Genomic DNA, 26,080 nt, shown 5'->3' with positions numbered 1-26,080 from the left:
GTCTTTGTACATCTGTGCGGCTTATTCCCACACCGTCCAAATGTAGGTCATAGATGCCTGTACGTATAGCGCCCTTGGCCTAACCGTGTGAACTCTGAGGTCTGAGCAAGGTGACTCCCACAGTGTGTAATTAAACAGCAAACTGCTTCACTAAACATGAGGCTGTCCCACTGAGCGCCTCCTCGCCCTGGCATCTGTTCCTGACACCAGACTGACTTCCTTCACGTAATTTTCAATGCTATCTTCACACAATCAAAGAAGTCACCTAACTAACAGCAGAGATGAGCTGCTCTATGCCAACACTCAAGAGCTCAAACACACAAAAAGAATTTTGTTTCACCTGAAGTCACACATCTCAAAGTGTCTCATTATACTGTATATCTGCCATGACTCTGAGGAACTAGTTATTAGACAGCAGTAAAGAGCACAGTTTGAAGATGAGGTTTAGGTATTCCTTTTTGAAAAAAAAAAAAAAAAAAAATCATGAAATGTCATGAAATGTCAAAAACCAGAGGAAGTGGTGTTCACTCAGTTTTGTTAGTACCTTTACTCCATGACTTCTAAGGCAAAAATCGGCTTGATATTTTGAAATATTGGAAAGAAACATGCACATTTCATTTTTGTGAAGGGTGAAGAAAAGCACATGTTTTGTCTTTCCACAATGAGATGTGTTGAAGTGAATGTTTTTGTCTGTCTGTATTTTCCCAACTGGAGCTAAAGTCATCATTAGTTAGTTAGGGGGGGAAATATATATTTTAGGCTCTAAAGTGCTTCAACTCTACAATAAACTTTAAATAATGTGTTTTTTAGTTTATTGTATTTTCCTTCACAGAGATGGAATGCATCTAGAATCTAGATAAAACAGCATGTTATAAAATTTTGCTGTGGGTCGCTATTCAGGATTTTTTGTTCTTCAAGGAACAAACAGAAATAAAGCCATTGAGAAAACAATTGACATAATCTGTATTCATCGATAGTTAATTAACCTCTGCAGAAATCTTCTTTGAAACCTGGCCAGAAATCAGAGGTGCCGTATATGTCATCTGCTACAGGCACATAGTGTCGATTTTAACGCAACAACAACAAAAGCCAAATCGTGAGAGTTCAAAAATCAAACACTCTCTCGCTGAGCTACAAGTAATGAAACCTTATATTTGTGTGGGTTTGAAAATGATTCTGTGCATTGGTGTTTAACCACAGTCACCCGTATGAAATAGCCTGAGACCATCTGCGATTTATGATTCGCTCCCAGCCTCTGGCAAGCCAGGCTGAATAATTTACATTGTGCTGAGGCCTACGTGCCCAGAATGTCTGATGCCAAAAATAGAGGAATGAGGGGAGAGAACGGGAATGAAGGGGGACGGAGTCAAACGAGCCACCACTATGGTTGGAATGTGGCAGAAAGTGGGTGTGTCGAGGGAGAGGGAGCGAGGTCGTGCTGAGTAATTGGCCAAACATCGCTGAGTCATATGGAAGTCTTCTTGTGAGCCCTACTAATCAGTATGCCTCAGTGTGTCACCAAGACATGATGAACACTGTGTGCAGGACTCTTTCCACTTCCTCTTCACCATGAGGAAGCAACATTTGCACAGAGTGTGTAATCAGCTGGTGGAAAGGATGGAAAGTATCAAGTTTTATTCATTCAGCTAAAGATGTCAAAAATGGAAAACATCAAATGAACAAATGCCTCCACAGCACAAAAGCTTTAGAATAACAACCTCAGATGCAAGAAAAGAGAGAAAAGGGAATTTTCTGTGAGAAGATTTATGTTTCTAAGTGTACATATTTGCATAAAGGCTTATTTTCATCCCCTGCGCCACAACTTGGCTCTAACCGTGGATGGCTCCAACTCTCTCACAGGTGAATGCACTTTAACAAATGTGCAGCCCCACAGCTCACCGCCATCCCAAAGGCCCTCCAAAACTGCAAGACGAGGCGAAACCAAACACATAATGATGATAACCCTTATTAGCATGTGCTCATTTAAAAAAGGTCACAAGAGCAGAGTCATTAACATTGCCAGAATTACAAAAAAGAAAAAAGAGTAACACAGTAATGGCTGAAACAAGGGATGCTATTTGTCACTAACATGAAATGTGTCCTTGAGGAAGCTTCTGTTGTGTCTTTGAACACAAAAGTAAGCAGACAAACAGAGATTGCATTCTGCGATAATCTTCAACTTGTGCCAATCAGCCAGCCTAATCACATTGGGGATTTAATGAAAGTGGAGGACCACAGGCAGCAGAAAGTTGAACTGAAGAAGATAAGAAACTCTACTGGCCTGTAATTGCACCTCATTGATCTGCAGAGTTTATAGATCCTTATCATCTCACATTATGTAAATTCCTCCATCTTGCAATGGCATTAGTAGACACCCTTGTGTCTATACTTCTGACCCCAAATGATTGTGAAAGGTTCTCAGCAAAGAGGAAATAGATTCCATGAAATCTCAGTACAAGACCACTCTCACTCAAGGGATTATTTCCATCTTAGAGTCTGAATATGAACTTAATCCACTGCTAAGCATGTCTGCCATTTCTGTTTTTCAATGACAATGAAATTGAACTTAAGTTGTCATGTTTTTTTTTATTATTATTTTATTTTATTTTTTATTTGTATTATTTTTTAAGACTCATCTCTTTTTAAGTGTAGTTAAACTCTAGAAATTTGTTTTCAACTAAACTGGAAGCTCTCTCCCTACCCATGTTCTACCCATGTGAGCTTATGTCCACAGAGACCCCATGGGCAGTGGACAGATGGCAAGGCACTACCAACACAGATGCCCACCTCTTATCTCTCACATCGCTGCCAAGACAAAACACATGAAGCAGGCCTGGGATCAAACAGTTAGGGGAACAAAATATGGGGAGGAACACTGAAGTAGGAAAAGCCCATTACAAAAATATAGTGTGTCAAATCAGCAAAATGTCATATCGTCTGTGCTTTTATGCAAAAGTATTTTCTGCAAGCAGGAATCTTTTTGCATCATTTATGCAGAAATATTTACAACCAACATCAATTAAAAAATAGACACCTCATTATTTAAATAAAATAAACATACACGCTGTATAAATGTGGATAAATGTGGGGTAAACTTGTTTGATTTTGGATTAAATAATGTGTATCAACTAATATTGATATATAATTTACAGTTTCAGAAGCACTGAGTGAATAAGAAATATTAAAGTATTAAGTAGTCTTCCATGGCTTGCAATAAATTACATTATTGGTTATGCATTAAGTCATTCATTATTGAATTCTGCTGTAGAAACTACACAGGAAGTCTGAACAGATAATTCTGAGTTGGCTAAAAATTAGAAGACATTTACTATGTATTTATTTTCTATTTGACTGTTAGGGTAGTTACACGACCAGTCCCCAAACAATGCAAAGCTAATGTGTAAATTGAACATTTCATTGCAGCACTGAGTATAAACCATTGTTGTTGTTATTTATTTACTACAGACAATGCAAAGTGCCTGAAACCATTAAATAAATATTAAATAATACATCTTTAAAACAGGGCAGAATTATGAGTTTGTAAGAATATAGTGTATTAGATGTGAAGCCTGACAAGCAACTATAAATGTGCAGTTATAAAATATCAACAAATTACCGGAATTCCACTCCTCCCTTGTGTAACCAGTACAAATAGAAATGCATTATCCTGCTTGTTTGACATGCTTCTTGCACATATTATGTCTGGTACTGTGTATATCTATGCCCAGACACCTCAGTGCCAACCTGAGCTACAGTATGTGCAGTATGTGAAACACAGCACTCCAGATTGGAAACCAGCTTGGGGTAAAGGTTAATGGAAGCAACCTGCAAAACAGAGATTTGCAATGACCACATCTGTTGTGGAAACCTTGGCGTCATTAAATCATTTCATTTTTTTTTCTTTAGAAAACAAAAACAAGGTGAAAAAAAAGAAGTTTTACTTTCATATAGCTCCATATTCACAGCGTAAGCTGTCCCTGGATATTTGTTTGATGATTCACATTCCCGGGTGAACCCCGGGCTCGCAGTGTGTCAGGTTGAAAATTGCCTTGAGGCAGGTTAAGATGATTCTGCCAGGCTTAAGATCAGAGGAAATGGAAAAAGAAAAGAACATGGGGGAGAACAAGTCCTAGTCTAATGTGAACATGGGAAGGACAGAGCAGAGCTGTCTCTCACCCTGGAGATAGCCTGAAAATAACTTCTGGTGTCAGAATCTCTTAAACAGAACACATGCACCTGTGAAGGCCGAACATTTTCCCTTACAGACTGGTTGTCAAGGTTTTCATCCCTACATCTGTCTTTTATAATTAATTAGCATTTTAGCTTTATTTCTCGCTCAGCAACCAGAAAATAATGCCATTCTAAAATTATTCAAATAGTGGTATGTTAGGACAGATAGACATACATGTGAATTTATTTCTATTTGGCCCCCTACAAATCCCAGACAAAGGTTTTTTGTTTTTTTTTTTAGTCAATGAGTCATCATTCTGAAATTTAGTACATTTAGTGGGGCGGCCGTAGCTCAGGAGGAGGAGCAGTCGTCTTTCGACTGGAAGGTAGGCGGATCGATTCCAGGCTTCCACTGACTACATGCCGAAGTGTTCTTGGGCAAGACACTTAACCCCACGTTGCCTCCCGATGTGCCTATCGGGGTCAAACTGACTGGAAAAGTGCTATATAAGTACAAGTCCATTTACCATTTTACATTAATAACACATCATTCATTCATTTTAAGTATACACACATTAATGTATAAATACTGTATGTTATTGCTATTCCTCTATTTTTTTGTTTTTCTCTTTTTTTGGGGTTACATTTATTGTGTCCCAATCATTCTGTATATTAATGTATATTTAGAATCCTAATGCCAATCCTAAAAATAATGCAGAAAAGTCCCTGTATGTGGAGGATCTTTTTTCCATCCACTTGCAACTAGAGGCTCTGAGAGATCTCAAAAAGCTGTGCTATTGTGTTCACAGACGGCCTCAGCAGCTGCAACCTGAAAGATTGTTCAACATATGAATGTTGCTGGGCAACAAATGTAGTTCCTGCCACACAAGAGTGTTTTAGTAAATAGCACTTTTAAAATGATATTTTGTTCTGGGAAGACACAATAACTCATTACAGGGACCTTTTAAGGCTGTCCCTAAATGTTTTCCAAGAACATTTTTATTTATTTATTTTCTTACACAAGAACAGATGATGAATGATTTTTCCATCCAAGGATGCCACTGTGTTTTGTTTTTTTTTTTTCTTTTTTGTTGTTATTTTTTGGTTTTTTTTTGTTTTTGTTTTTGTTTTTGCCTTTTAAGTGTTGAAAATCCAAAACCCAACAGTCACTTAAACCAACAAGCGATTCATTGGTTGGGGTCAACTATGGAGTTATATTTCATGAGACGAGACATCACTGCTGTCGCCCATAGGCTGGCACTGTCTGTATCTCCATAACTTCACAGGGTATTAATTGTTTCAGCACCGTCAGCAGAATGGCCTCTGCTTGTTGAACTGGTTCCAGGGCTAAAGTCATCAGCCAAATTGCATGGGAACTGATACAGAGGCGGAGCTGCAGTGCAAGATGTTAAATTTTAAGATGGGTTTTGGAGAACGTTTTGCTGCTTTTTTTTTTTTTTTTAGATGCTCTGTAAACAGGTAACCAGCACCCAGCTGATGAAATGGGATCATGATGAATACATAGTGGGCAGGTATATCATGGTTAATTACTAATTATTTTAAAAAAAGGGTTACTGGAAAAGGGAGAACAAAATTAAGTTGTCAAGGGAGAAGTCCTTATTGACGTTTATATTAGACACTCTTATCTCAGTGCTGATTTACATCATTGCTTAGTGTTTGGGAATACAGTTTACAACCTGATCAAGAGAAGAAGTGTATCTGGGGGCTGTCATGTACCATTAATTAGTCCAAGAAGTGCTGAAGGAAACAAACCACTGTGCAAGATGAAAAAGCTTTAGGGATGTATTTGCATTGAAATAGTTTAAATTTTTTACAGTAGAATCGTTACCCTTAAATTTGTATTTGACCTATAAGGAAAGACCCCGAGAACTTCTATGGATGTAACAAATAATTAACAAGTGGATTGTGCTCGACAACAAGTGAAGTTCAGACTGCTTTGAGGTAATTTGCTTCAACTTTAATGTACTTACACAGTAATCTACACAGATGGATGACAAATTAATGGGGTAATGAAGATAACAGGTGAGCAGTGGGGCTGTGATTTGTCACTTGGAAAGCTACAACATGCCTTGGTATTTGGAACTCTCCTGTTGGGATGGAATACTATTCTTCCAAAGGATATTCACTAATACTTTTTTATTTTTTTTTTATTTTATGACAATAGTTCTGTTTACAAGTTCTTTTAAATCTCCAAATCTGGGACCTGGTAACTAAAATGGTCAGCCAGTTCTCATGAAATAGTGAGTCATGTTGCATGTCATTACATCATGTAATGTTTTTCATGGGTCACTACAGTTCACTTCAGTTCGCTTTAGCACTATGAAGTGCTAAAGTGTTGCAATGTTTCCCCCCTCATAGCTTGATGTTATGAGATAATATAAGTTATAAAATGCCAAGTCGTGTTAGCAGTATCAATCCTTTTTAGTTTTTTGGGCTGTCTTATGCACAGCAACAGGATGATACCCTAACCTGTACTTCTGACCTTACCCAAGTCGTTGGGTGTGTCATTGTGACAGCATAAAAAAAAAAAAAAATTAAATCTTTGTGTCTCAGTGACATGCTCTAAGTTACATGTGTGGAAATGCAAATGCAGTATCATTTGTCTGAGATAATTTCCATTCTTGTTATAAACCATTAAGTGACTCTTTTTGCCTCTTAGATGAGGCTAGTGGATGCTGAAAGAGACAAGCTCTCATCAGGATGAACAAATTTCACTGTTGGATAGAGTTAATCACACACACACAAACACACACACACACACACACACACACACACACACACACACAAAACATCTTGTTGATTTGTAATGATATTAATAGAGCTAAATGGGACCAAACTAATGTAACAGAATATCAGCCATGGCCTGTGTCATTCTTGTCCTCATCTACCTTTTATCAATGGATTTAATGTGGATCCCATAAATCTTAACAAAGATGCTACTTAATTTGATGTTACTGCTAAAACATTAGCCAACTGAACAGACTGTATAGGTGAAGCAACATCCATCTGTGCCCTAACAACAAGCCATCTTCCTTCAATCTTCCCTGTCATCCATCTTGATACAGAAACGGAATCAACTCGGTCGGCTCAGCATTTTTATAGATGCTACAGAGTTTAATTGGACCTTGCAATGCACCTGTGTGGAAGCATCTGCAGTCATTGTGCTCTTTCACTTACCGATTTATCCTTTTTATACTTCAATTTGTCACCCATCTGTAGCTACATCTGAAGAAAGGGGCAGCATGGATTAGTAAGCCAGAGCACATGCAAGTCACATTAAAAATTTAGCTGCCCATTTCATTCCTAAATACACCCAAGCTTTAAAAGGCAGCTGGGCTCACAGAGGGCGGGGGGGGGGGGGGGGGGGGGGGGGGTGTATATGGCTCCTAGTTAGGGTGTTTGTCTTAATTTATTAAGGTTGAAACAGCACTAGATAGTTTCAGGCTTCCCCAGTTGCAGTGGAACGTACATTTTCAGCACCATGGACAGCGTCCTCCAGCAGCGTGCACTTAATCTCTTGATGTGGCTCCGGCCACTTAATCGTGGGTCAGTTCTCTGCTTCTTTATGGGGGGGGGGGGGGGTTATACCTGCAAGCTGAACACACATGGGAAATTGTAACCTTGTAAGATAAATAAATTGAAAATGAATTCTTCAAACATCTCTGTAGCTAACTTGAAAAAGCAATCACTAATATATCTTCTAACATCCTAAATATACCTCATAAAAGTGGGGAAATAGAGAGAGAGAGAGAGAGAGAGAGAGAGAGAGAATGCTAAGCCTCTTTGATCCTCCAGAAACAGGATATGTGTCGCTTTTTTTATTTAACTGTGATAAAAATTTATTTAATGTATTTCTTTCCTCACAAATAAAGAGTCAGCGATTATATAAAAGTTAGGTTGTCTAATACCTGGATGAGGATTCACTATGACTGTCATTCATTTTTGTCTGAGGCAACATTCCTTCAAACCTTACGTGAGGGTGTACCTCACATACACCCTCGGACAAGCTCCCGGATCGTAGTCTCACCAGAAGAGGGCATTCCGATTCTGCCTGACAAAGTTGCTTTGACATGCAGACGTGATTAACAACAGCGTCACGCTGTATTTCAAACCGAGCAGCAGCGAGAGCGAAAGGAGCGCTAGGGCAAAAAAAAAAAAAAAAAAAAAAAAAAGGTGGATGTTTGGATGACTATCCCTTGACACTCGTTGACAGCGTTTCACAGCGACTTGGGGATAACCTGCTATTACTTTCCTCTGTGCGCCATGCGCAGATCGGACTGTGCATCCTTTAAGAAAAGATAACGGACAAGGTGTAACAGGGATCTTAAGACTGCTTGACTTCTATTGAAAATAAGGTCCTTTTTTTTGCACCAAGCTGCTGCTTTTGTGAAGTTTTGCGTTCGGATTCTCGCGGAATCTCTTTGCGCATGAAAGACTGACATGACTTATTTGGATGTGGCTTCGTTATTGTCTGCGCCTACTGCAGTGCTCTTTTTGGCAGTTACTTGAAGAACAAAAAAATAGAAAGATCCTTTGCACAAGGCGCTTGGAATGGGAGTTCTGAAGCTGGATTTATACTGCTTTAATCTGGAGTTTGGAGTAAATGACATTCACCCCGGTTCAGTTGTACGGAGATAGATGCAGAACTAAACCGGATAACAGATCCAGGTCCGGGAGAGTAAAAGGCAGGTGCGCTTTGGAGTCGGCGGCTGCGCGGAGAGTCCGGACTAGTGGATTAGGACGATACCTGTCTGTGGAGAGCGCATCATGCGGACTCGGATGTCGCGCACCAGGAGCCATTAAAACCTGTAGGCTGGGGCTAACAGATAAGCGGATATGGGTAAGTTTGTGTTTCAGGCTTTATATTGGAGTAGGTTGCTGCGAAACAGATTCCAGTTGCCCTCCTTTTCTCAGAATGCACCACAAAATGTCTTATCGCCAAAATGGTTAAAATGGTTGCCTCAAAAACATGAATCTTTTCCAGTGTAATGTGTTGGCATATTTTGAGTATCTTGGTGTTTTTAATTAACTGGTTTGGGAAGCTTGTGGAATGTGGCTTAACCCTGTGCTGCTGTTAGTCGCAGAGCTGCAATGTGCTTTTTTTTCCGTTTCCGTTTCAGGCAGCACGTTTTTCTTTTCTAATTTTTTTCTTTTTTCATTTTTAGAGACTAAGATGGTTATTATTTCTGTTTTTTTTATATAGCTATATAAGATTGTGAGATTAAAGATTCCGCACAGAAAATTCAACTACAGCATAGAATCCTGTTTGTTTCAATGAGGACTCTCCATTGTTTTCTCGACTACTTGGAGTGGCAGTGCTGATTGATAAGGACCGGAATGCAAATGACGGTACATGCTGGAAGCCAGTCAACTTTATAAAGCGTGCCTTCGCATAATCATTTTATTTTTGCCCTATCTGTACGCACGAATCCAGCTGTCTATTTGCAGCCCAGTCTTAAAGCCTGACGCCTGAACTCTTCGGTGGAGAAGGATTTGCTTTGCAGACTGATTTTCATTGAATAAAACCGTCGTGGTTTGCACCTGGTAACCCCCCCCCCCAAAAAAAAGAAATAAAAAAAATCAAGCTTGAAACTATGCGTCTGTGTCGATAGAAATTTGTGCGTGCGTGCTTCCCAACGTGTAAAGCGATCATATTTCTGTGCCTGCGTGCGTGCACGTTTTCCCCATCTTGTTTTCACTTCTAATTAGTACTTACCAACCCCCCCCCCCCCATTCTTTTCCCCGCACGCTTGCGCACAGTCACTCATAAGCTATCGCTCATGACCCCGGCTGACTTTGTGTATAACTACCCATCTTTCCCGCGTGCTTGATGCCTTTTTTCTTTCTTTTTTACATGGCTTCGTCTTCGAAACCATGCTTAACCACTACATGGTTAACCAACCAGTATGACCAAGTTCAGTGGTGGTGCTGTTCCAGTAATTGTGAGACTGCATGATCTATCGACCCACTGTAGGTTACTGCACCACATCAATATGAACTACAACACGACGCAAAGCCACACAACACAAGCTGTAGGAGTCCAGATTCCTTCGATGTACTGCATAGCATCATGTCGGGAAGCTGTGTGTGAGGTACAGTGTGTGTGATTGCAAGTGAATTCGTTCTATTTAACCCAGGTGCACAAACTAGCGCAAAATCATAACTTTTGACCACATGCGGCCTGCCTTTGCCCACAATTATTTGATGATTACAAGGTGTTCTTGTCTCTGTTTTTTCCTCACAAGTGTAGCTGATTGGGAGCCTCTTCATTAACAGCGTGCAATGCATTTATGTTTCATGGACCATATCATTAGAGATCTAGCTCCTCAGATAGAACAGTGGGGTGGATTTGCAGTTTGCAGAGCTTTGAGAGGAGTTCAGGAATCCAAATGACATTTCACACCACTTCTGTGCATGTACACGCAAAAAAAAGAAAAAAAAAGAATAGTTGTTTAAAAAATATGAATTAAAAAGATTGCAATACTGGCTTCTTATAGTGACATTAAAAAATACCACATCTTGGTGGTTTGTCAGTATGGGTTTCGGGTAGCACAGTAATGGCAACAGATGACTTTCTGCAGGCCCTGGAGCATCCAACATGCAGCACGCTGCAAATGTCAGGTGAAGCAGGTGCACAGAGGAAGTCATCAGACTCTTTGAGGGCAATCTCTTGCTTTTTTAAATTGTACATTTGGCTATTTTGAAAGTAAAGAAAAATCAATGTATTTTGATGGACTTTAGATAAGACATCTGTTGACAGCAGTGTTTGTCTTTAGTTTAGGATTGCAGTGAGGGAGTGTGGCTTGTAATATATTCTAGTGCTGGCTTTATACATTTCCTTAATGTACAAATCTGTAACTTCTCTGGCTGTGGCATGTGACCAAAAATCAGGACACCAACATTTCAGGAGCTTTGGAGTTCTGAATAAGACCACTGATGCTTCCATTCTCCACATTTTTGTTCTTGTTCACTTTATTTAAGTTCTGTCATTGAACTATGGGATGGGATATGGACTAATGTTTGGTGTGAATAGCCTTTTAATAACAGACCATCCCTCACACAAATCTTATGGTTTCTAAAAAGGTCAAATTGCAGAAAATGTTATGCTTTTCCTACTAAAAAGACAAAGACTAAACGTATAGGATTTCCCCCCATTTTTTTCTACTCTGTGTCACAGCATTGGGAATCATTAAGTTAGCTTGGACTGTTTCTTTGTGTTTTGGGGGTATCTAAGCTATGGGTGCAGAGGAGAGAAAGAATGCAGAAGAAAAAAACACAGGCTACCATTGAGTGTTTAATAAGCCAAATGCAGAAAATCCAGTGTTTACTTGTACTCAAAGTACCTCTGGATCATAACAAAAAGAATTCCCAGTAACACAAATTTGCCATAACTAATATATAAACAGTATGTTGTGTGCATACACCAAATTAAACTGTACATATTGACAACTTAGATGAGTTATTAACAATATACCAATCCCTTTTGAAGATAATTTTGATTAATTGGAAAAAAACAATCAATGAAAGAGCTCAGCAATGTTATGTTTCTTTAGTTGTACAAATATACAGTTTCTGGTTAAATCTCATCCTTTAGGCTTGTACCTTTGAAATGGGTGTGGTGCCGGTCATATAAAGTATTGCATAATAAATTGATGCAGGCAAAATTCAATAACAATAACAAAACATTTTAATCTTGCAACATTTAACTTGCAAATTTCACAGCTTCCATGAAAAAAACTAGAAGATTTTTCAAAATTTTTTGTTTGCTTTGGTTTATCTTGTTGGTTCTGTTTGTGGTTGTCAACCTCTAAGATTTTTTTGCTGTCTTTGATGCATCCATTTATTATTTTCTTTCTCTTTGGCAACACTTCACAAGCTTTCCTAAAATACTGTTTACAGCTACATTGAAACATGGCTGTGGTTTTACTGGGAAATGTGTTTTGTAAGTAGCGTAGGCTGCAAAGGGTTTGCAAACTGTGATGATTAGGAAACCCTGCATCTTAACAGAATATGAAACAGCTATGATGGCTGACAAGGCTAAAATGTTGCACTTGTTACAACAAACATGGTTAGAGCTTGCGCATTTTTTATGTTAATGTAATTCTTATCATGTCATGTGAATGGTGCCCCATAAAAAAATAACAGCTATGGGAAACATTACCAGCTCAAAATTCACAACATTGTGACACTGCTAACTGGATAAGTTTACAAAGGGACAGACAATTAAATAACATAGAACAAGCCAATAAGTCATAATTGCAAAACTGAAGGGTTGAGACAGGAGTGAGAATTGCAGCGTTGCAGAGTTAAGAGCTATGTAAATATAAGGGAAATCCATTTCAGGGCTTTAACTTAATGTAAGTCAGGTGTGTTGAAGCAGGGCGACACCTAAAACCTGCTGGATAGTGGCCCGTGGAGGTCTAGAATTTAACAGCACCTTGCTAGATGAACACCAGACGTGAACATCTGCATTACCCAATACAAAGAAAAATTAAGCTAAAGTGCTACGGAAAAGAACTTGGACTGGACTGAAAATACATATATTAGTGTAGGTCTCCATGTAAGACAATTGCCATTGCTTCAGAAGTGGAGATAAAAGCTTGGTTTATGCACTTATGGCTCACTGACTGTTGACAGTCAGGGCAAGAGGTGTGAGACAGACAACAGTAAGCCACTGAGTTTAAACCAAAGGTCTAATTAACTCACAAAAAAGCTGTTCTGGGTCCCTGTACTTTCAAGTCTAGGTAACAACAGCACAACTGTTTAATTGCTGTTTTCTGCCAAGCACAGTTGAGCATTACATGTCACAGATTACCCGGGGCCAATGCTCTTGATGTGCGCTTGGCACATGTACTTTTCAGCAGAAAACATGCAGCCTACTCTGATAACTAAACCTGTAAATTCAAGGAAAACAAGAGCCTCCATGTCTTCTTCATTTTTTTCTCCTTTGAGAAGCACCAGTGTGGTGCATTTCCACCACCACCAGGGATATAGTGGGCCGTCACTTTCATTAATAACACCACCTTTTCTAACACCTTTAATGTGAGGTGACATTAATGATGTAGCATTGTTATATAACAGTGTTATTATCACATTAACTTTGACAGCAGTAACACTTATACATATTTGAGCACAGTATTCATGATGATAATCCCTGCAGTGCTGTTCTGACTAACCAGAGTAAGAAATATAAGACAAACAACAACAGGACACAATGTTTTCCAACCATTGTTGAAATGGGTTTAGCTTGGCAGGCTTTGCTATCATCACAACGATAATTGGAGACTAATGAGTTGGCTTAGGCTGACTTAGGGACATTCTTCCTTATGTGTTAGGCTGCTGTCCAGCCTCTGTGAAGTCAAGACTGAAGCTGGTGGCAGTTTTGTCAATAACAGGCAGCAAACAGCAATGAGGCATTCGTGTGTGCTCAAAGTGCACCAGTTAGTGAGTCCATTTGCCAAGTTATTAAGCTACATTTGGTTTTATTTTAGGTCAGCAGTAAAGTGCACTCAGTCTCTCTATGTGTTAGGGTTGAGAGGCAGAAATGGCTATCTTCTCCTGCTGAGGACAGCAGTGCTGTCTGCTACATAACAAAGCATCACACACAAATTTAAACTTTAGCTTTGTTTTTTACTCCATCTGCCTCAGATGAAAAGAAACAAATGCAAAAACAGTGACAGAAGAAGAGGATTAACATAACATATTTTCATATCTAATAATTAAAATAGATTTTTATCATAAACAAATCAGATTTATAAGTAAGCAAGAAAGGAAGAAAGATGGTGAAGAGTTTGATGGAAGTTAATAAAGGATACAGATAGACTCCAGAGATGGTTTTGACCACACATAAAAAAGCAAAAAAAAGACTCCACATTATAAAAACCTCCTCATGGCTGCGGGGTTCAAGGGCATGAAAAATTCAGTGTGATGGAGAAAGCAAAAGCACAGCAATGATGAGAGGAACATCAGGTAAGAGGTAATAGAGACACAAACCCCTTGAGTGACACCTCAGAGGGTGACTTGTGAGCTTTGTGAATAAGATTAGAGGAAACGTAGGAAAGGAGATGGCTTACAGAGGCATTAGCACATAGATGTCTCATTAAACAGCATGCAGTGTCAGTAAGGGGGAGAGCAGTGTCTTGTAAGGCAGCCTCAATCTGTAAAAGATGCTAGAATCACTCCTAATAATGCAAGCATATTTCATGTAAGGGGAATAAAAGCAGAGGATAGTCGTTTTTGCATCCTCTTGGGATAAAAAATCAAACACCAAATTTAGAATATATTTATGCTTAACAACCTTCACGTTTTATTTTCTGGTAAAGTGTTTTTTTCTTGAGAGTGCAAGATTACAAGTGCAATCTTCTGCATCATTACTCTCCTGTTTTCTCTTTTTTTATTTATTGTAAACAGCAATATGGCTGCATTCACAAATGTTGCAGCTTTCTTCTCACATCTGCAATGTGTGTTTTAAAGGAACACATCTGTGGGGTTCAAGAAGAATATGACTGATGTAGCTGTTGCAATAATCAATAGCCAGCACAAATTATCTGCACAGTTCCATGGTTTTCTCCATTTGTAAGGAATGATGAAAGATTCCTCTGAAAGCAAACACTTAGTGTTTCTCTTTCCATCACACTCTTAGACACAGACAAATACACATACAATACCCATATGGGATCAGCAGATGCTTTGCAACAAGCGAAATGGCTATGTTCAATGCCATATGCTGTATGATGCCTCTCAGCTACTTCATGTCAAGCACTTACTACTGACAAATCCTGCAAAGATAGTTGAAATTCTACAAACCTGAAGTCATGGTTAAGTACCTCAACTGTGCTACAAGTATCTCCAAAGTCTGCAGTTTCCATCTTAACATTCGTTGTCTGTGCAACACGTATGCATATGGTTCATTCATTTTAATGAGAGGGTGGATTCAGCAGGGTGCCTGCCAGCACATTACGCATTTTGTAAGCTAATTAAAACATGGGCCACTTCTATCTAGACGTATTAATCTTATCTCAGTCTGATAATGGTAATAAAGTCCATACTTGATGATATTGCTTTGAGAAACACACATAGGCAGTGCATCCCCTCATGCAACCTCCTCAAGGGGAAATCAATGTATCTTAATGACAGATCATTAGTTGCTCTGTAAAGGGGAACCATTTTAATGGAAACAACTCAGTCTCACCTCAGAACAAGGAGTGATATCATAGTAAGCTAGTGACCACTTTTTATCAGCAGTTTTTACATAGATGTCCATTTTTTCTGTCTCGTCAGTGTTCTGCCTTTGACATGTGTTTTCTGTCTCTTTACCTTAATTACTATTATCACAAGCAAATGGCATAGTCCCATTGTTAAAGTAAATGAGCCCTTCCATTCATTCATTCATTCATTCATTCATTCATTCATTCTAAGTGGGATTCAAAGTACATGGGATCTGGTATATGAAATTAAATGTAAACAATTTGGTAGAAACTAAAAAAAAACTGATTAATAAATGGTATGGCAATGCACCATACTGTCACCACAGTGTGTTCAGTCAGAGGCTGCTTCATCCCCGCTGCAACAAAGGAGAAGTGTCATGCCCACAGTTATAACAGTTCACTGTAGCTGTTGTGACTAGTGACAAATGACTTGTGACTGTTTACTAGGATTCTTTAGGATGTAAAAATATGTTTACTTTTTGGGATTAACAAAACAATTTTCAACGAAATTCAAATGTAGTTGCTGGAACCAAAAAATATTTTATGCTCCTAACTCATGGACCCCAAGAATTTAGAAAAACAAAACTATGCACATCATCGAGGACACAACTGGCAATCAGGTAGTTGTTTTCTGTTGCAGAGAGGAGTTGTATAATTTCATCGGGCTTACTGTGTCGCATTTTCTTTAGTTTTTTTTAGAACTGTGGAAAGAAGGTATGATGATTCAGATTTAATCTGTTCTGCTCTGGTTTGGTTAAACATGAAATGGCTGGAGTCTAAATCGAAACGCCTCCAGGATTGTAGACACCACTAATCGTTTCCTGAATGTTGATTTTTTTTTTTTTTTTTTTCCTGTACAGAACAAATTTTAGTTTTGTGACTTATCTGCTTCTGCTTGGTGCAGTGATTGCTTTTTGGAAAGACTGACTATAAATATGGATACAGATATGACGGAGTAAGCTTCATCGACTGTCAGCATGTATTCATTGCAAACATACTGCAAATGAAATCAATCCAAACAGATAACACCACATAATTTGGTGTGGGGACTCTGGAGGATGTGAGGTTTGTTTTACAACTACGAAGTCAACAAAATTATTATCAATACCAGTTAATTTAAGACAAAAACAAATTGGAGGACATTACATTGTTGAGTAGCTTCTTTGTAAATTACTTATCAAACTGTCATTTCTCTTATGCATCTAAAATAGTCAAATAAGAAAACTAACTAAATAAAAATGCTGCTATTTCTCATTGACAGATTGAATAGTTTGTAAGGATTAAAATGATAAGTCTATATGATTGCTAGATTTTTACTAAATCAGCTGTTACATTGTCCAGATTTTTATTTTCTTCTGCTTCATTCTGATTTAACTTGGGAGACTCATTGTACATAGTGGTGGCCTATCGGGTGTATCCTGCCTGTTTCCTGATAGCATTGATATAAGCAGCTATATCAAATGGCTGGACTACTTGTACATGAAAATCTAAAGCTATTAGCCTTTCTCAGAAATAAATGTTTCAGAACGTCTGGCACCAGTGATCATTCCACAAGTTTTTCATTTATTTAATGAGAAAATTTTTACTGAAGATTCTTACCTGCTGCTGTGCTTTGCTTTTTATTAGGAACATCTATATACTTGCTTAATGAAATAAACTGCACTTGCAATTGCTGCTTAGTGGAAAGTACAATGTTAAATGAATTACTATCAAACATACTCTCCACAGAAACCTTTGACAAAGCTGTTAGAGTAAAGAACATGAGAAGTTTGGAAAAAGGTGTAAACAGTGAACACGACAACTTTGGAGTCTAAAAATGAAAAGACCTGAAAGGTGAATTTGGCAATGTTGGATAAAAGAAAGAAACAAGAAGCAAAATATACTTTGGAGAAGGGGAAGCAGAAAAATGCCCAAATCTCTGCATCACAGGAGAAATGTGAATGTGAAAGTCAGAGATGGCAGGTGGAGAATATTTAAAGACAGATCTGACACATGTCTAAAGGATGTGAAAAGAGGTCAACCATTTCAGAATTTTTTAAATCCCTTTTAGTGTCTATCTTCTGGCATTGACTCATCAGTTTGCTAGATAAAAATGTTTTCTTTCATTTATAATTAACTTGCATTTGAAGAAAAATTTCCGAGTACCAGGACATTTTACCATAAGCTGTACAGCCACTTCTGTTAATCCTAAAACAGAAAATTACTTCTACAGCACATGCCCTGTTACATTCACAGAGTGACACCCCCTGAACAATAGTTTAACAAAATTAATATATTTGCTTCAAATAGTACTAAGTGATTTAATTAAGTTCATCAAAGATCAGTTATTTAGTTCTTAACCAGCATCATTTCAATTCCGAGCAAAACAAATATATCACAGTTAGTAGTGGAGGGGGTGGGTGTCACTTCTTGTACTGTCCACTGCATTCACTGTGCCAACTTTGACATTCAGACAGGACCATCCCAACAACATTGTCTAAATGTAACCACCACACAGGCAGTAAGGCACATAATTTAAATTTACAGGGAAACAATCACAACAAGTAAAATTCCTGTTGAATATGAATTTCCCATGAGCCTTTTCAGTTGTTGTGCACTTGGTAGTGTGGATTTGTGAATCTGGAGATGTGTCATTAGGATAGCCTTTGTCAAACTTAATAGTTGCATTTTGAGAGTAATAAAACTAATCTCAGATGACTCCAGAATACAGGACTCCAGGAATATTGAGCTTTGAGAAGCATTTTTGTTCCTAAGATGCAATGCGTGAATTAAAAAAAAATTACAGGTAAAACCACAGTAAAAAAGGTACAGAAGAAAATTCCTTCAAATTTTAATAGTACCTTTGGTCCTTTATTTACAGACGTTTCTTAGAGTGTGACATTCAAAGCTTAGTTTTGTTTTTTGATTCTGATGGTTAGTTTATATATAGATTAAAGAGAGGTTAATATGGACTCTAGTCACCAGTCCTGCAATGGTGACCTGTTCAGGGTGTACCCTGCCTCTCAACTCTTAAATGCCGTGTTAGGCTCCAGCTTACCCACAACCTGTAATGCATAAAGCAGTACAGAGAATGAATGAATGAATGAATGAATGAATGAATGAATGAATGAATGAATGTGGTTAATATGCTCTATTTTGATGTACACATCTCGGGACACAGAAAATTAGCAAGAAATAGTTAACTTTTTTGAATCTGTATCATTACTTTGTAATTAAAAGGCAAGTATCCAAGCAAAGAAGTGTAGACTGTCTTAGGACACTTCTTCAGAAAATATAAGAAAAAAACTGTGAAGATTGTTGGGCTCATCTTCTGAAGCAATAAGTCCTTTCAGAGTGTGCATTTATCTATTTTGTTCCTCCCACTTTATCTTTGGACACAAATGATAAACAACAATCCTCTTAGGGTCTAGAATGTATTAAGCAAAAACTAAAAATCTTGAAAATAAACTATTTGCTTAATGCTTAACATTAATATCCCTTTTCTTTTGTCGCATTCCCCTCTCTTTGTCTCTATAGGCTCTGCTCTGCGGCGTCGCTGGCTAGTGGTCCAACTCCTGATGCAGGTGTGGCTGGCGGCAAATCCATCACTAAGTGAACGCCAATGCCCCAAGAGTTGCCGCTGTGATGGGAAAATTGTCTACTGTGAGTCAAGCGCCTTTCGTGATGTCCCCAAGAACCTCTCAGGAGGCTGTGAAGGTCTGTCTTTACGATACAACAGCCTCTCCAGTCTTCGTGCAGGCCAATTTGTGGGCCTCAACCACCTTATTTGGCTCTATTTGGACCACAATTATATTTCCTCTGTGGATGGAATGGCCTTCCAGGGAATCCGCAGACTTAAAGAGCTGATCCTGAGTTCCAACAAGATCACATCACTCCATAACACTACATTCCATCCCGTCCCTAACTTGCGCAATTTAGACTTGTCATACAACAAACTACAAGCCTTGCAGCCTGGGCAGTTCCAGGGCTTACGGAAACTTCTCAGTCTTCATGTACGCTCAAATTCCCTAAAAATGATCCCAATGCGTCTGTTCCAAGATTGCAGAAATCTTGAATTTCTGGATCTGGGTTACAACCGTCTGCGCAGTATCTCTCGGAATGCCTTTTCTGGCCTTGTCAAACTAACGGAACTGCATCTGGAGCATAATCAGTTCTCAAAGATCAATTTCTCTCACTTTCCTCGCCTCTACAATCTGAGGGCTCTTTATCTGCAATGGAATCGCATTCGCTCTATGAGCCAGGGTCTGACCTGGACCTGGGCCTCCATCCAAAAACTGGATCTGTCAGGGAATGAGCTGACAGAAGTTGATGCTGTAGTTTACCAGTGCTTGCCCAACCTGCAGACTCTTAATTTGGACTCCAACAAGTTGACCAATGTTTCTCAAGAGGTGGTTGATGCTTGGATCTCTTTGACAATGATTAGCTTAGCTGGCAATGTATGGGACTGTGGCCCTGCTATATGTCCTCTGGTGGCTTGGCTGAGAAACTTTAGAGGGGCAAAGGAGACCACCATGATTTGCGCCTCCCCCAAGAAAGCCCAGGGTGAGAAAGTGATGGATGCTGTTGAGGCCTTTAGTGTTTGCCAATCAAACCAAGAAACGACGCTCCCAGTGAGTATTCCCCCAAACCCATCCAGTGTCCCTGTGCAGACGGAACATCGCCCTGCCATTCCTGCTTTGCCAACTAGCTCTGGGAAGAGGGCAGAGGGATCGCTTAGGGGTCCCACATCTTCAGCAGTTACCCCACCTGTTGCAGTTCCCCCTGAGCAAGACTTGGAACCTGTGTCCTTCCATAAGATCGTGGCTGGAAGTGTTGCCCTTTTTCTATCTGTTGCGATGATCCTGTTGGTAATCTATGTCTCCTGGAAGCGCTACCCTAGCAGCGTCAAGCAGCTGCAAGAGCACTCAGCAGCAGCACGTAAACGTCGCAAGAAACCTAGAGAGACAGAGCGCACCCTAAGCTCTCCACTGCAGGAGTACTATGTGGACTACAAACCCACCAATTCTGAGGCCATGGATGTGCTAGTGAATGGGACTGGACCATGTACCTATACCATCTCGGGCTCCCGAGAATGCGAGGTATGACCGACACCTTAGCAACACTTTGCCCACTGTTAGTAGATCAGAGGTTATTACTAGAAATGCTTTGATAAATAATAAGTCTACTACACGATTACACTAACTGTGTTCTGTGATTCTTACTGAACAACGAAAAGATGGTTTTAGCACCACTTTATGTCTGATAAGATATTTCTTGTTTTCTGATGGGTATTTATTTACTCAAACTTTAACATCTGCTAAGGTGCAAATGTTTATTTTACTGCAAAACTGCACAGGAATACAGATAAATGAAAGTGACTGCATGTCCTCCTTTGTATGATATTGAGAATAGGCTTTGTTGCTTATAATAAGACATTTATGCTTGCTCAGGTAGTTTTTTCCCCCTTGCATATCACATTCTGTGCTTTGCATGTTTAGTTAACTGCAGTTTCTGTTGAGCAGCTTTGTCTGGGGAGAAAAGCTCAGTGGTCAGAAAGCTTTGTCACTGAATAGTTTCCTCTGAGCAAATGACTTCACCTTCCTTGACATATGGATTTAGGATAGTTGTTGGAAAATGTCACATTACCCACGGACACCAGTGCTTTTCTGCTTTTCTTGCTTTCTTTTCATACAGGCTGGCTGCAGATACTCATTTGTATTACTTACTTGCTTAGTACTTAGTACTTGCTTACTTAATTGATCAGTCATGTGTAACCCAAGATGAATACTTTCACTGGTCATTGACACCATATTTCACAAAGAGATAAGAAAAAACAAAACAAGCAAAACAAGAATTTCTGATATATTTTGTACCTGGAAAAGTTATTCTATTTAGAAAAGTATTTCCACACTACAAAATTGGAATACCAGTTTTTCCCCACATGATTTTCCCATTCTCTCTAAACGTACTGTTCCCTTGTGTCCCTTTGGTTAAGTTTGGTTAAATCTCTCATTCTATTGCAGTTACCCCACATTTGAAAGTAACATACTTATCCATCCATAGTAAATCTATAAATGTTTTTGTATTATCTAATACTGACTCTAGGTTTTAGATTGTTGAGCATTTGTATGGCTCGGAAAAAAAACAACTGTAAATTCAGAGCTTGAAACAGCATGGAGGTGGCCTTAGTCATTCACTTTTCTACTATTTTCTGTCATTGACCATCGGGCTTCCTTGAAGACAGGTCACTTTTTAAAATTGAGGCTTGCAGGTAGCTCTCATTAGGCTGACTGTAAAAACAGATCACAAGTCACAGCTGTCATTTTGTTGCTGCCTGTCCTGCTGTCCCCCATAAAGGCTTTAAGTGGCTACTTTCAACCCCCTGTACTGCTCTATGATGAGTGAAAAATGTGTGGCACATAATGCTCGATAATCTGTGATGCTGCAGGAGTATGCACAGCTGTTGTTAATGTTCAGCCATTTAATAGCATTTTACACAATGCCTTTATTTCTTTTAAGCTGACTTCATTTTGAGGTATCGTTTAAGGTTTTAAAGCAGAATTGGTGGATATAGTGACATCTTCTTTTCAGAAGAAACCAAGGAGTTTGATCTTGCTTCAAAAATGCAAAGATTGAAAGTATAAATAGGCATTGGCACATTACTGCCTTGTTTTTATTTATACCAGATGTAAAATATGACAATACCATTTATATTAATTTTGTCTAGTGCAGTTTAAGTAAATGGTTTCCTGTGTGATGTTGCAATAATGAGTCCATGTGGTTGAGAAGCCACAATTTCAGGACTGTGGTTGTAAGACAATAATTTCAGGACATGATGCCTATTAACCTTGTTTTGTTGAAGTGAATCCAATTTTTATCCTCATTTGGACAGGAAAGGGCCCATAAATGTACATTCTTCAACAAAATACATTTTTAAAAATATACATGAATCCAAACATTACCCAACAATCCTGGCTGCTAGTTAATATAACCCCTTAAACAATAATGCTAGATTTAAAAATATTGTACTAAATGACTTTACCAACCTATACAATTTGAATTAACAATTTGCTTACAATTTCTTCCCATTATTGGCAATTTAGTGAATTTTTCCACACAAATGTACAGAAAAGCAACAAGCATTATTGTTGCAATGAACTGGAGAAACCATGACAACGCCTCTTTTTATGATGGGTGCTACACTAGTGCAAACCCTCATATTTTTCCCCTTTTCTTGTACAGAGCCGCCTTAGCCTGACATTGACTGTACATTGTAGATAGAAAACTCACTTTCTCAGACTCATATCACAATTTAACATAGACAAAGGTCAATTAAGATAAACAATTGAGCTGTTGTCAGTGTAAATGTACATCTCTTTGAAAAGCTCTAATTGGAAAAAAACAAAACAAAACAAAACAAACAAAAAAAAAACAACTTAATGAAAGAACACATGATGAATTCTGAAATTCAAATAGTTGTAAATTTTACACTAAAATCCTGCAGGATATTTTGTTGCATTCAGGTTCACCACGATAACTTCAAAATGAATCTTTAAAAGGCTGCAACATTTTTACTGCTCTGTCTACAACAGTAAAAATGTCTTTAATGGTTAATTTTCTAAGTTGGAATACATTTATCTCTCATTACATTCTCATTTCTTCACTCATGTACACATAACACCTCAAAGCAGCATTTAAACCATTTATTCATATTTTTTTTTACTTTATTTTATTGATTGATTTTACAACTGTTCTGTTTTCTATCATTTAAACAATTTGCCAGTTAAACTGCAAATTACACACCAGGATACACATGTTCAAAGACTAACCAGATCAATAGATAATAGGTATGATATTTTCAGTAAACCTAATCTTTGAAAATGGCATTCATGTTTTCTGTATTGACGTTTAGAGCACTCACTGATGTATGGCTGGTCAGTTCTATTGAGCCATTTTATGTCAGTCAGAATTATCCAGCTGTGACCTACGTTTTGCAGGTGGTCCATGTGGGGACTTGCACATTTTCAATCAGAAAGCATAAAATTTCATGCTTTCAGTATTTATTAGAATAACTGTTAATGTCAGCAATGTGAGGCAAACAATAGGAGAGTGTTGCAGTTGGAATCGGGAGGAATTAACAAACCTGAGGAGGAGGTGATACTCTCACAATAAAGATAAAGGCAAAGAAAAAAAATACAGTCTGTCACATCGGAGATAAGATTGCTGAATTTCATTCTTAATACTCATTTCATTCCTTATATCTGGTTCCAGTTGGATGGTATCTATGAAAGGTACCTTCCGCCTCCATTGCAAGAAACTGCCACAGACATTCTCACAGGATCTCTTAGTGTAAGTTAGAAGCCAGAAATGCTGAAATCTCTACACCTATCATTGGCTGTTTATTTTGACTTGACAAAATGTGGCAATTTTGCTGACTCCTGTTTGTCCTGTTCACTAAATCAAGCAGGAATTAGCCCATGCTAATAACACTAAGGGCCAAATCAGCATCAGAGATGAATCCAGCAAACTGTTTTGGGATATACTTGTCCTAGGAGTATTTGTGATACATCAGTATGCAGAGATATTAGAAGCTGTTGACAAATTTGCAATAACATTGTCTTACTTTAAATCCAGGCAGTGAAAAGAAATTAAACATATTATTAAGATGGTTCCCAAAAGAAACTTTTCATTTTTATGGACCGCAAGTTATCTAAATCCATCATTCCCTCCATCCCTGCATAAGCACCCCGACTGCAAAGAAGTAAATGTTCCTTAAATTCAACCAAATTGTCTTATATCTGCCGATTATGTAAGAAAATTTTGATTGACAAGAATTTTTTTTTTTATTAGCATGAAATTTAGTCTAATGGAAGACTAAACAGTGCCTCAAAACTAGACAAGCTAGATCAAAAAACCAATTCCGCACTTCAACACAATATATAGATGGCCTCCGACAGCCAACTGTGACATACAATATACAGTCCTTTTGCAGTTCAGAATGGAATAGAGGTTTATATGGTATGTATAATGCACATAGACATGCTTATTATAGAACTGGCATTATTATTGTAGCTATTGTAATAATATTTTTGTCAAAATGTGTCAAACTACAATTCTTAAAAAATACAAAAAAACCTATCACTCTAGCTAAGTCAATCAGTTAGTTTTTCATACAGTATATAAGTACGTTGATCATACTGTATAAACCAAATTCTTTGTTGCAACATGAAGAAATTAAATCAAGTTATTTTAGTTGCTCTCATGCTCGGTGACTTTTTTTTTTTATATTTATTTTTTTCGAGAGTGGTTATTTGTAAAATGTTGCAATAACCAAACTGCTGTCATTTAATACAATGCAGCAGGCCAGAAAATGCATGTAGTATGAAGTTGAGCGGTGATCCTGTGATGGACTGGCAAGCAATCCAAAGTGGATAGCTTGCTAATTGATGGGATAGGTTTCAGCTTCCCTGCGACCCTGAATTGGAATAAGTTGAATACAAAATGTATGAGTGGATGAATGAATTGAAAGTTTATACAGGTGGCTTAATTTTCAAAATAAGACATATCATATTTTTCCTCTACAGAATTTATTGCAAAACATTTGATACCCTATTATTGATTTAGCTCAAAATTAGCTAGGATGTCTTATTAAAGAAAAGGTTAGTTGTATTTTGTTAAATTAGACACATTTTCTACCTAAACATGCTTGATGAGATTGATTTCCTTTTTTAGACAAAACATTTTTTAACAAAGATATTTTTTCTTGCTTAAAATGGAATTTTTACAGTGAAACTGTGAATAGGCCATAAATAAGTGAAGGAATTCATCTACCGAGCCTTCTATTTCTCCATCCAGTACATTCTGTAAACCAAAAATGAACTAGATAAATCTTGAGCCAACTGGATTTGTAGGAAAATTAGGAAAGACCGAGTGTTATGCAGATTCATTGTTTTTAAAACTTTTTTCTCTCTACTTTATTACTGAAAATGCATCCCGTCTAGCTTTATCTGCCCTTGTGTCTCATTTTGAAACTGTGTTGTGAGGAGACAGGAGCTATCAGTCAGCAGTCCAGAAAGTCCCGAGTTCATCTCAAATGTGCTCCGATCTTGTTTCTACATTTTGTTGCCTTCACATAGACATAAATCACCCGACAGAACATGGCAGCACCTGCTACACTCTGCCCACCTCGCAGCCTTCCTCCCTCTCCTCAGGCTTGAGGACAGAGAGCTTACATCCGTTCATCCCTGAGAGGGAATTGTTTCTTCCACCTGTGTCACTCAATGCTTTGATTTGGAATCTGTCTTATTATACGGGAACCTCTTCACATGATTGTCCGTTATCATCTCCCAGGTCCACTTGACATTAGCATTGTCAATCTTTTAGCAAACTATACATGAAAATAGTACAGTCCTCACGTCTTATTTGATCTTCCCTTAATTTCAATTTCATCTTCCTTTGATCAGTTTAATTCTAGCTGTACTGCTGATGTGTTCAGTGGACTTCACCTGCTTTTGTGGCTTATATCACATATTTTAATTTATTATTTCATGCCTTTGCCCCTCTACGCTAAAAGTCAGGTTAGTGGCATGAAGATTTTCTCTATATTACTAAACTTCTTTTCATTTTGTAAAATACCCATGTGCCTAGCATCCCTATCATCATTCTTTAATATCTATTGCCTTCGCTGCTGTTCTGATTTGTGC

The 26,080-nt window shown here is 38.2% G+C and overlaps 1 protein-coding gene across 1 annotated transcript in view; it reads left to right on the top strand.

Moving 5' to 3' along the window:
- The first annotated feature begins 8,213 nt into the window (after positions 1-8,213).
- LOC121630509 (leucine-rich repeat transmembrane neuronal protein 4) overlaps positions 8,214-26,080 on the top strand; it is a 117,767-nt gene continuing 99,900 nt past the window's right edge. The window contains exons 1-2 of the mRNA XM_041970825.1: positions 8,214-9,031; positions 18,915-20,476. Coding sequence (XP_041826759.1) covers positions 9,028-9,031; positions 18,915-20,476 — 1,566 coding nt within the window. The 5' untranslated portion in view covers positions 8,214-9,027. The remainder of the gene's footprint in view (positions 9,032-18,914; positions 20,477-26,080) is intronic.

This window comes from Melanotaenia boesemani, chromosome 19, assembly GCF_017639745.1.
Source record: "Melanotaenia boesemani isolate fMelBoe1 chromosome 19, fMelBoe1.pri, whole genome shotgun sequence".
Taxonomy (NCBI): Eukaryota; Metazoa; Chordata; class Actinopteri; order Atheriniformes; family Melanotaeniidae; genus Melanotaenia; species Melanotaenia boesemani.
This window is presented reverse-complemented; position numbering and strand designations above follow the sequence as displayed.